The sequence below is a fragment of the Eufriesea mexicana genome, unplaced genomic scaffold, assembly GCF_001483705.2.
Source record: "Eufriesea mexicana isolate 0111107269 unplaced genomic scaffold, ASM148370v2 scaffold124, whole genome shotgun sequence".
In the NCBI taxonomy this organism is placed as follows: domain Eukaryota; kingdom Metazoa; phylum Arthropoda; class Insecta; order Hymenoptera; family Apidae; genus Eufriesea; species Eufriesea mexicana.
The window spans coordinates 3611709-3626769 of record NW_016908357.1 but is presented as its reverse complement, the minus strand read 5'-3'; the positions used below and the strand labels follow the sequence as shown (position 1 = coordinate 3626769).

Below are 15061 nucleotides of genomic sequence, written 5' to 3'. Positions count from 1 at the left end.
TCTTCCGATTCTCCCGAATGGAAACTAGTTTCGGCAATCGGAAGAAGGCAGAAAGTAGCTGTTGGACGCGTTTCGTGGATCGATGATACACCGTAGAAAGTATAATACGAGGAAGAAAGCTTGATCGGCGAAATGGCCGCGCGGTTGAAACGCTAGCGCGAAGAGTACACGCCCCGTGACCGAGGCGTCGTCGCCATGGTGGCAATCGCGCGGTGAAAGTCATTTGGCCCGTGGTGGGCCGATCGTTATGCCATCCGGGCAATCGTCGTTCGATTATTACACCTGGTGGCCCCCGTCTTCTCGAGTCGTAATTACGCTGGCCGCGACGCCCGCCTACTGCGTCGCGCGAAATTCAACGCGTATGCAAATCGCCGACGCTCGACGACACCTCTTTCCCATTCGACGCGCGTCCGTGCGAGCCACGCTGTTTTCGTTTTCTACGCGTTTCTCGGCGAACGGTATCGTCCACACGGCAGGGAGCCTCGCGAGTACACGTACGTTTACGATTCAGCGGTATTGTTCCTCGAGAGTGGACGGGGAGAGGTCGGAATAATGCGTTGTTTTCGCGCAAGCCGGTGTCCGACCGGTGACGGGAATTATCTGCCGCAGTCGCGCGTTCCTTATCAGTGACACGGCGATTCGCTTCGGGAATTGTCGCGAGTCGCAATTATTTTTCCTTTCTATTTCGCCAGGATGAATCTGCGAGCTCTCCTCTGTACCAGCACCAGCGATGTTTCGCACCTCGGGACGCGCGAAAATTCATAGCAAATCTGATAAAACTGACCGGGTAACCGGAGAAAGGAAAAATTGGGACAGAGAAACGAGATATGGGAAAATCGATTGTACGCGTATTAAAAGAAAACTCGTCGACTACAGCGATAATCGTGAATGTTTAATCGAGAGTTTAAATAGGGATCGTTTATAAAATTCCAATATTGAGCTACCAGATGTCGCGAATAGAAATTAACACGCGGCTATTTATCCGCGTCGCGCCATTTCGATCGTTATTGAGAACGCGCACGGTGGATCGAGATACGCGTTGCAGATCGATAGTCGGAGATTTGCTCAAGGATGACGTTGAACGGTATCGCGTGGCGCGTCGGTAAGAATTCGCTCGGGGACATTTCGTCGGTTGCGTGGATAGCCGAGAGCGAGGCAGCGAAGGCCGAGAGGATAGAGAAGTACTCGACGAGCAATAACGCGATAAGGTTTATTGACTGGCAATTACACCGCGTCCCGTTAAAGCGCACGCGCGGGGCGGTTTAAAATTTCGCGGGGTTTCTCGATCGGCGGATCGTTACCGGCGCGGCAGAATCGGCGAGATACGAGTTGCATCGGCGGCGCGGGTATCGATAACGAATCAAGGTCCCGGCCGAATTCGAGATAACGAGACAACGCGTGTGTTTGCCGGTGAATGAGCAAAGACCCGCGGGAGCCGAGCGTGGCGACGAAGAAACGCAATAAAGTATCGAAAAGTAGCGTGTGCGTGGCCGGCGAGTAACGCGATAGGCGTTGTTGACTCGCGATTATGAACGCGCGTTGCGCCGCGCTGCAACGAGCTTTACGATCGCCCCGTGGAATATAAAACGCGCCGCGGTTTCGAGGAAGTCGCGCGCGCCTCGGCGTCCTTCGTTCCATTCGGCGAAATTTTCTTCTTCTCTTCTTTCCTTTTTCTTTTTCCTCTTTCCATTCCTCGCCGAATAAAATATTTGCGCGGCGTATCCCTCGATTTATCGCCCGAGCGCCAACGTTGTAAATGGAAAGAGAGAGAGAGAGAGAGAGAGACGGAAAGGGAAGATGAAAACGTCGCGAGGAATTTCACGCGTCGAGATGACGAGCTAGCCAGGTATAAATCGCTTTATCGCTAAGCTTACCACGGTCGGGTTCCGTGTTTGGGGTTTCGATTAAAAATTCCGAGTAATAGCAGCACTCGCGTAATCGATTTCTCGGCGCCTCCTTTCGATTTCTCGTCGGATGCGAATCCGCCAAGTGGGTCGCGTGGTGCATCCGCGTCCTGCGTCGAGGATGGGAGAAATTTGGCCACAGTCGCGATCAAACGATACTTGCTTTTAAAACGGAACGCCGTAATGGTCGGGGCACGGCGGGTTTGGGTGGGTGAAAATATTGCTCGTTCGAATTTCGCGGCGAACGCCGTGCCGCTCGATGTCTGCAACGTTTCAAAAACTCAGCCGACATATTTACGAAACCGGACGTAGACCGCGTACACGGATTCGTTTCTTCTAATTAAAACGAGCAACGAACTGGCACCGGTAACCGCGGATGTATCGTAAAAAGATCGAAGTATTCGAGCCGCGGGCGCAAAGTAACGATCGCTAATGATGTCGAGTTTTCAAGTCTCTCTTACTCTCTCGCTCCCGCTCGAGCTCCGTAGTCGCTGGCTTCATAAATCACAGCCGCGTCAGACGTATGCAGATCGGCGTGTTTTTTACGTCGAAATAAGTCTCCTTTTGTGCACGCGTTCCGAATTACAAAATGCTCTCCCCTCTCGCTGGCGCGGTACTCGCCGCGCTGTTCGCCGCGATGCTCGCCGAGCTCTGCTCGCTGCTCGCTGCTCGCCGCGGCCGATCGAAGACGAGTAATTAACGCGTTCGGTATATATGGAGCATGGTCCGCGCGCGACTCCAACATCTGAGCCCTTAATTATCTCGTTCGATATTTGCCACGTTGAAAACGCGGTGGAATTTTCAAGCCGGCTTTTGCATCGTTTGCGGAATCGAGCGCCATCGACGGGAGAGAAGGGCGACGGGCGGGTGGGTGGGTGGGTGGGTGGCGATGACGACCATGGTCGAAAGGCGGAGGGGCAGAGAGGGAGGAGATACGGCTTAAACGCGAACAGCAGACGAACCGATCGATCGGTCAAAATGTATTCAGGGACGCGCGCGATTCATTCATACGATATAATGGAATATGTCGACGACGCACACGTGGAACGCGACGCGAGATTCCGCGCGCATGCCGCGCGACCGAATCACCTGATCCAGTCGCGACCAACGTTTCCCGATCGTCGCCGAAAGTTTCCGCGACGCCGTGCCGCGTTATTCGCGTCGATCGCGTCGATCGGGTCGCTAATCGTCCCGTTAATCGTTGTAATTGCCGACGTATGGTTTCCGCGACTAACCGGAATTTCCCATTTTCCGTCGCGCGGTACTCGCGATAACGTAATTCGTCGCGTTTAGCACACGCGGTTCTAGGAAACCTCGATCGCCCGATGGAAACCTCTCGTTGGGATTCTCTTTTAAAAATATCTCGCGCGAGTGTGGCTCGCGTGCTTTATTAATACCGTGCGTTATATACTCGCTCGGTGCGCTGTGGCGTACGCTGACGAAAGCTCGGTGCATCGACGCGCGCGATGCACCGTCTCGAGACGGCGACGATACGCGTTATCGGGGATTAATTTCGCGTATTCCGGTACGCTCTCGTTGTCGATACTCCATGCGAATCGGAAAGCCAGAAGCGTCGACCCTCGATTCCCTACCGACCAAACGATCTCCGGTTACTCCGCGTCCGTACGAGTAACGATCTTTAATAAAGTTAGCCTCGCGGCTGATTTAAAATTCCGATATACCGTATAGGGTCGGTGAGCCGAGCCGCGTAAATAATTCGCCATTCGACTCGATTCGTTTCGATTCGTTTCGATTCGTTTCGATCCGTTTGATTCGTGCCCGCGGGTGGCGACCGGTACGCACAGCTCGCGGGAAAATGCGTATTTAATTTCAATATCGAAACGGAGATAACGCGTGCTCGCGCGCTCCACGCCTCGTAACGCTTTCTAGGTATGCGCTTGCGAAATCCTCCGCTGGTCGTTATGTCAGTTTCATAACGCGCCACTGCTCGCAGGCGTGTACGCGCGCGTTTTTGATTCCTGTCGCGTCGCTGTCGTTTGCGGCTCCGTTCTTTTTCTCCACCCTCTCTGGAGAGTTCGAGCAGAGCACGCGCGATGGCGCTTGTATTACCCGGTCGAGTCCACAGCCTCCAGAAAAACAATTCTCTCCGTGTAACCCGGGGGACCAGCGATCGGATAAAAATCGCGAAATCGCGAATACCGTCTCCTAATCGTTTAGAAAGTGTTTCAGCCGAGTATCGAGCCGTGTATCTCGTTCGATTTCCAGAAACGATCGCGTCCGCTGATGGCGGCGCGCTCTTGCGCTCCTCGCGCGTAATTCGTCGCCGCGTTTCTGTGAGTAGCGTTGGCAGTCACCGATGGCAGGCCTCGATGCACGCGCGCTTCCGTAATTTAAAGGCAACGCGTGTACTTACTCGACCGGCTGTTCTGTTTACAGAGCATTAGTCGACGGTGGGACGTAATCGAGGGCTCCCTCCCTGCTTCGCCTGGAACCGGGCCCTTTTCGTCCCTCCTCCTCTTGTAATTATAAAGGTGGAAAAGTAATTACGGCTCATCCGCCGAGGCAACCCGATGTCTGTGTATCTCGGCCGTTTTCTAATATTTGTCGAGCCTGCTACAAAGTAAATTCACGGAATCGTAAACAACACCGATAGCCGCGTTATCGTGCCGCGCGATATTCGCCAGCGCACGATTTCCTTCTCCGCTATTTATTATTGTTTCTCCACTTTTTTCTCCCCCTTTCCCTTCCTTTGTTCTCCGCGTTGTTTTTCTCTCGTTTTTCTCCTATTTTTCTCCCATTTTTCTCCCGTTTTTCCCGCCCCGTCCTTTCATCCGCCCCGCGTTCCCACGTAAATTTATTCCCGATAGCGATCTCGAGGGCCTCCAGCAGTTGGTCTACGATTTTGACGAACAACGAAGAAGATTCCGAGAGAAGTCCGTTCGCCTGTCGGCTCGAACTGTTCCTCGCTGGACGTATAAATTATTCGGCGGTGGAAAATGGCGATGGTATCGGCCGGCTGCAGAGACAGACAGACCGTGTTCGTGATGCACCGCGTACAAAAGAATGGACGACGGGCCGCGTCGTACGCGCGTAAAACGTATGCGACGCGTCGACGCGTCGAAAGGAACCGGATACGATGCTCTCGAATTCTTCCGCGTCCATTCATTCTGTCAGGCGGACGCGCGGGACCATCCGCGCTTATCGCTTCGATCGAACGAGGAGGGAGGAAGCCGATGAGACGGAAAATAAAAGCTCGATATTTCTGCCTCGTACAATGGAGAGATGGACGAAGAGGAGAGATCGATACGAACGAGGGCAAAGAGGCAGAAAGAGAGAAAGAGAGAGAGAGAGAGAGAGAGAGAGAGAGAGAGAGAGAGAGAGAGACAGAGAGTGTACGCGATGGAACACTGCCAAGCTCGAATCATAATCTTTCAAGGATACTGCTCGGTTGATAATGCATTCCGTTACGGGGAAGTAAACGCGTAATGGTTTCTCGAAATCGTTCGAGCTTTAATTTCCTTCGCTCCATAGGAAAATTACGATTAGGTCACTCTTAGGTTGCTTATAAACCAGACGCAATTACTCGTTCCTTATCGTTCCACGACAGGTTTCCCTGAACGGGAATGGGAAGGAAAAACTTGAAGATCGATCGCGCGTGGACTCGTTGCGATTACCACGCGAGATCGAGGTAATTTCTTCGTCGTACGCGTGTACGTCGTAGTTTCGTCGATCGAGAACCAGCACTGACCGAATTTTCCACGATCCGCGCTGCCATCTAGCCGCTGCGTTTCCTCGATTCTTCTCGAGGAAATCGATAAACGAGCGACTCCTTCTTTGCTCGATTAACTCGTGTCCTCTTGTTCGTAGCAGCTGCAACCTCCATCCAGCCACGCGTTAAACCTGTTCGTTTGATCTGCTTTGCAGAAGAGGAGAGACCAAGGCGGCTAAATAGGTGGAGCGAGGAAGCGGAGAGAGAGGCGAGAAGAAAAGGCGCGAACGACAAGGGGTGTTCCAGAGGGAGAAGAGGGGCATGATAAGCAAGGACACGGGGTTGGCACGGAAATCAGGTGACCCGGTGGACGATAGCGAAGCGTCTGGCGCGCAAAGGGCGAGGGATCATCGTCGACAGATTCGTCGTCGCGTTTCTCGACAACGAATGTCGGAATGACGCGTCGATCGAGTCGTGGATGGGCAGAGGGTGCAAGGACTTCGTTAAACGGGAAAAAGTGATACGCGTCGTGGCTCGCGTCGGTGGAGGCGGAGTGGAGGTCGTTGGAGAAGGGAGCGGAAGACGGAAGAAGCGTTGGGGATCGTCGAACTTATCAGACACCAGATAAGGTACGTTATATTCTAATTTCTATGCGTATCTCTGCTTCCTCGCGTTTTTCTCTCCTTCCCTTTTTTTTTTTTTTTTTTTTCTCTACAATTCGACGAATGCGAAGCGATACAGAAATAACGTAATCGTGTGACACTCGTAACGCGAAAAATCGTAATAGCGAACGCGTGTCGGGTTTAACCTTCGCATCGCCGAGCGAGGTACAGGTGCGTGGACAGACGCGACAAATACGCGATTCTTTGTACCAACCGTAGGCTAATAAAATAATTATTCCTCGTTTCATCACGGGGTAATATATTTCTTCTATTTCTATGATAATTAGTCTTTGGTCTCGGTATCGCGAAGGTCGGTGTGAAAATCGCGCGTATTTTTCCTAACTCTCGGTCCGCGTCATCTTTGTATCGCTTCGTTCAAACGGAAGAGACGCGAAGCGATCTATGGCGAAAACGATCGATGCAACCGTATCGATGTATCCCTTGAACGCGAGATTCCTCGATCGGCTAGATTAAATTAAACGTGTAAAATACGAGATATCGAAGGATATCGAACAGGCTACGTCACGTGGCCGGGGATCACGAGCGCTCGCAATAGACGCCGCATTGTTTTCAGAAACGATCGCGGGCTCATTGCCTCGTCACTCTCCAGCAGCAGCGACGGATAACGTCCTCTCGTCGCTATCATCGCGATGTCGTTACTATGAGATTCACCGTGCCGGTACACTCGGCGTTTCCTTACACCTGACAGTTTCCAGAAGAAGGCCCGCGCCCGATTGCTTCGTCGTTCTCCGTCGATCGCGAACTTTGGATGTTTCCAACTAACGGATAGAAACGAGACGGAAGGAAAGAGGAAAAACCCTGACGAACGGAGATTGACGGGGAAAAAGAGAAAAAGAGAGAACGAGGCTACCAAAGAATTCGATCGGAGGACGTTCGTTAAGAAGGGTGAGAGTAAGCCGAGCGAAAGGACGTGGAAGGGAAAACAGCGATCTCGTTTAACCCCTGAAAGCAGAGAATCCCTGAAATCGGAAAATTCCTGGCGTTTGGTTAACGTAATTGCCCAAGGACAGGCAACGACTGTCCGGGTTGCTGTGCGTGGAAGAGCCGAAGGGAGTCGATAAAGAACAGAGAGGGGTGCGTGGTGAAACGCGACGAGAGGGTGAAGCGAAGGTGTCCTCGTGGGGTGCCAGAGTGAGCACGATAGCACCTCTGGTGCCCTCGGCCGTGGGTCCCGAGGGGACGGACGCCATGGCGGCCTCTTCGTCCTCGTCGAGCGGCGAGCAACAGTACTCACTCAGGTGGAACGACTTCCACTCGAGCATCCTCAGCTCATTTCGTCATCTGAGGGACGAGGAGGATTTCGTGGACGTGACCCTGGCATGCGACAGTAGCAGCTTCACCGCGCACAAGGTCGTCCTCTCTGCGTGCAGTCCTTACTTCCGTCGTCTCCTCAAGGTCAGTGTTCTTTCTCTTTTCATCTTCTTCTTCGTCTGCTTCTTTTCTTCGCCCCCCTCCCCCCCTCGCGGGATTTTCGCGTTGTCTCCCCTTCATCGTCGTTACCTTTACGGTCCTTTCTATTCCGTGCAGCCTTTTAAATGGAATTTCATTCGATTACACGCGTCTTTACGCGCGAACGTTTCGAGTTACCCGAGCGCGATGATGATGGAGCGTTATTATCAGCGAACAGTATCGTTTTTCGATTTGCAGTGAAATCGATCGCGCTCGCGCGCCACTTCGTCGCGTAAAATTTCGCGCCCTGTCAATTAAAACGTCGCGCTATTAAATTATCGGTCGTAAATACCCGAAGCTTCTTTGTGTAATTTTATCGACGCACCGCGCGCTGTCTCTCTCTTGGTCACGATTCACGATTCAAAAGTGAAATCGATTGTACGGTTTCCGCGCGAAAACGTCGGACCGTTAATTGTATTGCGAAAAGGGACGTTCTCGATGGAATTCGACGAACGCGTAACGTTTCGATATCCCGTTTTGCCAAATTGCCGCGAAGTGAAATCGCTTTCGCGGGAAAAATTCGTTTTCGGTTCGTCGTGCATGCTAACAATGCTCCATGACTGTTGTATTTTAATTTGTTCGGATAACATTCGATATTCTTCCACGATACGTGCATACACCCACGTAAACATATATGTATATATTACTGCTGTTATTCTCGATCTCTAAGCGGATTAGAGCGAGGAATTTTCGAATAGCATTTGGAGCAAGGGTGGTCTGGTAAACGCGTTCTATTCCCCGCGTAGACGTTTTGACGCAAATTACCGTGGGTAGGAAGGAAAAGGATTTTTTTCTTTGCCAACGAAGCAAGGTAGATAGAGGGTAGATAGGACAAGGATTTCTTTGCCCGCTATAATTTCCTGCAATGTCAGTCACGGAAATCGCGTGTGCGACAGTGTTGCATGAATTAGAACCGTGCCGTGTTATTTTCTTAATCAACGTAGTCTAATTACTATCATTTCCATTGGCGTTTTTGCGCCGGTGAAAAGCGAGAGAACGCCGATAGACAGATCGATATCCACCCGACAACGGTTAACAAACGTGGGTACCTTACTTTAGATACCACCAGCTTTCGACTCTTCGATCGCGTCGAATTTTCTTCCGTTTACACGGCGAGTCTAGCGCCAAAAAGGCCAATTTACACCCGGCCGTGTTCTCGTGCGCGTAATGCGGTCGTATGCGGGCATGAAATTCGGCGGAGCTATCCCCGTGGCGATTTCGAGGGCGGAAAAGAGCAATTACGGGCCCCGTGGCGCAGGACGAAGAATCCAGAAAGAACTTCCGGTCGAATTTGCATAATAACGCGCCGTCAAAGTGGACCGGCATCCTGCAGCTCGGATCGTTCTTGCCGGTCAGAGGACTATCGATCACTCGGATACGTCGTCGCGATGTCGTCGGTGACGTCCATCTCTTCGAGAACCCGTTTCCTCCAGTATCCCTTGATCGATAATTCGAGTCGTGGCCCCCTACGAAAGGACTCGCTACGATAAATCGTGCGCCTCCGGTTGAAACGTCTGCCTGCTGATGTTCGGCTATCGATAAAGGCCTCGAAGAATCGAGGATTTGATCGGTCCTTCCTCGCGACCAGATATTTCGACGTTTTCCTCGGACTCTGAAAGATTCCGGGCAAGAGGGGAGAAATTTACCGAATCTCGATGCCAGTCGGGAGGTATCCCAAGAATTCCGGCGAAGCAACGTTCGGTATATACTCGCGATATTTCCGGTCGAACTTTTTCTTCCAGGAGCGTAGATATAAATCGGGTAGCCTCGAGAACAACCGCGTTGATCGTAATTTCGATAATTCCGTTTCGTTCGGCTCGTAAGAGCACCCGAGCTGCGACGTAGCTTAGGTAATTTTCGTATCGAAACTCATAGACGCGGATGATTATTACGCTCGATAGGATTTGGCGCGTACCGATGTACGTTGTACATAGGTATTACGTCGAGGCAAGCCCGAAAAAACAGAACGATCGTCCCACGTTTCAAAGCTCGGTGGAGTAAGAAATCGACATCGAAGAGGCCAGCCGACTTTCTAATTGACGCGTACCGCTAATTGATTTTAAGTGTCAGGCACGGTACTGCTTGGTCTCGAGTCCAGAGTTAATAACGCGACGATTCGTCCTCGTGTTTGCGTCGCTACGTCATACAGACGACGGACGGAGCGTGTGGTATAATAGTGTCGCGTCGTTTAAATATAAGTCACGCGGCCGATGTAATAAAAAGCGTGCATTGCGTGGTCACGAAGGTGGAGTCTTTTGTACTCGTTAATATCCTCGCTATTATACTTTCACTGGCGCCCTAGTGGCGCTGGAACGTTTGTTCGATGTTCGTAGACACGTCGCCTTGGCGATTATTATTGCTCCGTTAAGGAGAATGGAAGGAAAAGGAAGGAAAATTAGAAAGACGCAGCGAGAGAGGAAGGAAAAGATGGAGGAAAGGTTAAATTACCATCGTCGGTGCGACTAGCGAGGATTAATAGCAAGAGGAAGCAGAGTTACGTTGGTCCAACGTGCGTATTTTCCCCGGAATATTTTCGCGCGTAGTCGATATCACGCGCGTGACGCAACGATAACGAGTCTGCCTGAAACACCTGACAACCGTGTGCGTTTTGATTTATGCGTTAGTGCACACCGGTGCAACGATTTACGACAGCCCGTTCATTTGACTATCGGTCGGCAGTCGATGACGAATCACCGAGTTATCGACTATGGCCGCAATGATATTTGCCAAAATACGATCGCCGCTCCCTGCGTACGCTCTCTTCTCCGTCCCATCGATAGTAAATTCCGACCTGTCCTGGATCGATGATATATCAGGCATGGCCAATGAGCTGTCCGGATTAGCGGGCGATTCGCGCGAAAAGAGTCCGCTCGGCGGAAACCGCGGTAAAAAGCTCGGTTTTTAAGTTTCGAAATTCCTTTCCGTTTGAAAAATTTGCAATTCCAGCACCGACAATTTCCCCATTTCCATCGCGCGAATTCATCGTCTTCGTTTTCTCGGATAATTTCTTCCGCGTGGCGCGCAACCACGCGTAACTCCGTAACTCCATCGTTTCTTCGTTTTCGATGGGCGTATTCCTTCCTGTCGCATCTTTCACGATCCCCGCGTCTCCTCTATCCGTATTATCTCGATTGATCGCGATTTGGCTAACATCGACTCGGGGCTAATCGCTATGCCAGAGGCGCGTCAAGCGCGGATGTTACGACGGGATTAAAACACGCGCGCGTAATCGCGTGTCGGATCCGCGCGAAATGAGTACAAGCTACATCGAAAGTTACGATAATTCGAGTAAAACCGAGCGGAGATTAATTCGTTCTTAGTGGTCATCACGGTTGCCGTAGCATTAATGCAGTTATCTCGGTGCGTGACAGTGTTTGAAAGGCGTGTCTCTGTTCGTGGATCGCCCGGTTGATACAGGGGGAACAGGGGGAGGCGGATATTATAGAAAACAGGCTTAACTAGTTCTCGTAGTTTATCGCTGAGTTTCGCCGCGATCGTACCGGTCCCGGGGTAAATTCATTGATACGAGAAACGTCGGTAATCGAGGCGGGGACTATCGTCGATATAAATTGCGCGGATCCTTTCCGCGCGGCAGCTTCGCGTAATCGAAAAACAAAGCAGTCGGAAAAATTCCCGTATTCTGCATCGCGTAATTTACGAATAGTCCGCGATATCGCGGTCGCGGTCGTTCGATACCGTGGAATCTATGGCTTCGAGCCGTACCCCGCGAGCGATACTAATTGCGTTCATTTTACCGTCTTATTTCTCCACGGAGAAGCAGGCCTGGAGGAAACGCGTGCCGCGAGAGGGTCGGCGAGGAAAAAGAGGAAAAAGAGGAAAAGGAGGAAAAAGAGGAAAAAGAGGGAAAAGAGGAAAAATCGGACGACGAACGAGGACGACCGTTTGGCGTTTCACGGTTCGTGGACGATGGCGCGCGACGAGTTTACGAGAGGCGCGATAAACGTTTAGAGCGATCGGTGGTTGACAGAGGGTTTAGAGCGCGTGCGAGGATGGAAATCGGCGGAGGAGAGAAGGCCGTAACGACTGGCGTGTTATCGCGTTCGCGGAATCGTGGGCTTACACGCGCCACGGCTATATTAATCGCGAGGGATCGGTGGTGTACGCATCGCGCGAGATACGACCCACGCGTGCTGCATGAGAATAATAATAATATAAAGGGACGGAGGAGGACGAAAGTGGAGCGACGACAGCGTTATTTCGACGCCGGTAAAGCAATACCGCCGCGACGGTAAATTACAACGAGGGGGCGGCAGCGGTTAGACGCGTTATAATTGGAGAACCGGAGGACGGTGAAATTCGATCGATCGGATCGAAAGCGATACCGCGGCGCGGGGGTGTTTTAAAAATCCACCGGGCGAGAATCGTTCGCGGCGATGGCTAGGAGGTACCCGCGAGTACCGTTTACGGCACGTAGACTGGTTATCGTTTCGTCCGCGTATTATTTTTATCCATTCCGCATACGTGCACGCGTACCTACGTAAGACAGCGGAGACAGACGTTCGAGTTTACGAAGTAGAATTCCACTTGTCTAAACGTACTTCGCGATCCACGCTCGTCTCGCCATCCACGCTCTAGATTCCCCTTTCATACCCGGTTCGCGATAAAAGAATTATAGGTTCGAACTAGAAATACGAGCTAACGAACCAAGATAGATCTTTCGGCCAACCCAAATCCAGTTCGCCGTTCGAGCGCGCACGGTTTCCGCGTCCCTCGGCGGAGCGAATCTGTTTCGAAAGAAAATACGGGCGAACCGATGGAAGACGTACGGTATCGTAAAACCACGAGGGGTGAACGGCAGGGTGAACAGCGGGGTGATGAACGGCGGGGACACGTGGCGAGTGCAGGGCAGAGAAAATTACGCTTGCACAATCCCATCGCGTCGCGGTGGCGGGCAAGGTGCTCCATATTCTATATTTAAAGGCGCGAGAGGCGCAGCACGTGCGTGTGCGTGAGTACGCAGGCGCGCGCGCGCGCGCTCTCACTCACCCTCACGTACTCGCGCGGTACTTGCGCGGCTCGTCTCGTGATCGGTCGCATTTAAATTTACCAACGATGCGCGCCGTCGAGGCGCGTTTCTCTCGATGTTCCGCGCTCTCGTGATACGCGGCGGCAGAAGCGGAGGAGCGGAGGTCGCGGAGAGAGCGAGAGAGAAAGAGGCCGCGAAGGGAAAAGGAGGAGAGACGGAGAGAGCGAGCTCTGGAAATATACGGGACGACGCTCGATCTCGTTTGTTTCCGGCTGCTGCTGGTGCGGTGATTCGAAACGCGGCCGTAACGAGAACCTTAACGCCTAAGAGGCGAAAAGAGCGCGGAGAGCGAGGAGAGCAAAGAGGAAGAGAGAGATCGCGGCTGCTATTTTCTACCCGAAGAGCCTCGAAATCGTTCGGATCGGCGACGACGAGACGATACGACCCCGGTGGATGTTGGGAAGAGAATCGCTCCGAGATCCAGTCTCTCTCGTAATTTACGAGCTTGTAAAGGAGACACCGCGAGAGAAGATCCCACGAGGAAATCGACGTTGCTCTCTCGGTGAACCGCGGCGCGCGCCGCCACGGGTTATTTACGTGCATGATTTTCTGGACGAGCGCGGGGATCTCGTATATCCTTCGTCGTCGCGAACATCGTGGTTGAATCGCGGCGGAGAAACGGCGAGAGGATTCGTGGTCGCCGAAGAACCTCGATTCCGACGATAGCGCGCGACCTGCCGCCGATCTCCGCGATACAACGGGGATCGCGGCGCGATCGCGTACGGGTTTTATCGATGGGGATGTTCCGCGGCGGTAAGACACTCGGCTCGGGATATACGCGTCTACGTTGGTATCGTATCGAGAAGTCGAAACGTTCGCGAGTCGTTCGGTATTATTCTCGGAATCGCGCGAGATAAGCGAGTGGAGGCAGTGTCCAATCAAAGCTTCTTGCCTCTTCCGCCTCGCAACGTCACGGCTGTTTACGATTACGCGCGTCATGGCTAGCACACCCACGTACGCGCCGGGCAAAAAGCGAGTCGCATAATGGCAGGCAGAGTAACGATTCTCGCTAGCACGGCGAGTAACGATCCGATGGAAACTTACGACCGCACGGGGGATCCCCACCTAACCGAACCAACGTAACCGCATAATTGTACGGTTCAACGTTTCTCCACGAATGCCATCTGTCGTTGGCCAGAAAAACGTCTCGTTACTTATTACGATTTGTTTCTCCGACGCTGTCGCGGTTATTATTCCGTTCTGCGTCGTTTTTCTTCGTAGAACAACACGTCGCGGATCGAGACTCCCGCGTACGTAGGTGTCTCGCGATGTCCTGAAACTGCTCGAGAAATCGCGGTCGACGTAATCTTTCGCTTTCCTCCTCTCTTCCTTTCTTCTCTTTTTTCTCCTCTTTCCTCCTTTTCTTTTTCATTTTTCCATTTTCCAAGGACAATCGAGTCATCGGAATTTTCGCAGAGGTTCCGGATCCGGATCGTGGTTTCCATTGGCTTATTACGGATTCATCGGTTCATATTCGGCACGTTTCTGCTGTTTACACCTGGCATGCCGGTTAATGGACAAATATGGAGTAATCGTGGAGCGATATATAGAATCCGCGTAAATCCACGTCTACGCGGAATGTTTGTTCCGGTGTATTAGATAATACGCCTCCCCGCTAATCGGATATTCGATCGACCGTCGCTCGACCGATGGAACTTTGGGTTAATATTTTTGACTCGGTTTAAATCGCAATTTAGCGGGCAGCAGCGACGGCGTCGGCGGTTACTCCGTCGTTATAGCGAAATCGATAATCCCCTAACGTAATAATACCGCTCGAAGTGGCATTCGAAATCTGGACCGACTTTAAATCGCAAATGCACGGCGATAATCAAAGTTTTAGCGCTGGCCGAACGAGACAGCGAAGCATCTATCGGTAACGGTTATCGCGATCGCGTTACGCCAACGATGAGTTTCGGTTTGCTCTGGCATAATGCTCGAAAAAGGCTGGAATCGATAGGCCGTTGGAGCGCGGAGAGAAGACGGTGCCCCGCCATTGGCTGGTGGAGCAGTAAGAAACGCAAATGCGCCACGCATTAAGAGGCCTGGCAGCGCGTGCTTTAATGTACGCGTACGTGCCGCGTAAGTGGTTCCGTAGGAACGGCCGTAAAGGAAAACAAGCCACGATTTCATGACGTTGTCTCGGATATACGGCGTCATTTAACCCCTCTAACCCGCGTACTTCCTTCGACCGTGGCTCCGTTAATGGGCCGCGCCTATAGCTCCAACGTCGTCCGGATTAGAAAGACGATAGGCCTGCTCTCGTCCTAATTTCTTTTCCTTCTTTTTCCTCCTCCTCTTTCCACTCTTT

At 52.1% G+C, this 15061-nt stretch overlaps 1 protein-coding gene across 4 annotated transcripts in view; it reads left to right on the top strand.

The window, feature by feature from the left end:
• Nucleotides 1-15061, top strand: part of LOC108555533 (protein abrupt) — a 57282-nt gene that overhangs the window by 11968 nt on the left and 30253 nt on the right. For 3 of the 4 annotated variants that reach the window (XM_017911205.1, XM_017911206.1, XM_017911208.1), the window contains exons 2-3: nucleotides 5790-6203; nucleotides 6811-7652. In XM_017911205.1, the coding sequence (XP_017766694.1) occupies nucleotides 7446-7652 (207 nt within the window). In that variant the 5' untranslated portion in view covers nucleotides 5790-6203; nucleotides 6811-7445. Of the gene's footprint in view, nucleotides 1-5694; nucleotides 5725-5789; nucleotides 6204-6810; nucleotides 7653-15061 lie in introns of those variants that run through there. The other variant, XM_017911207.1, reaches the window with a different exon arrangement.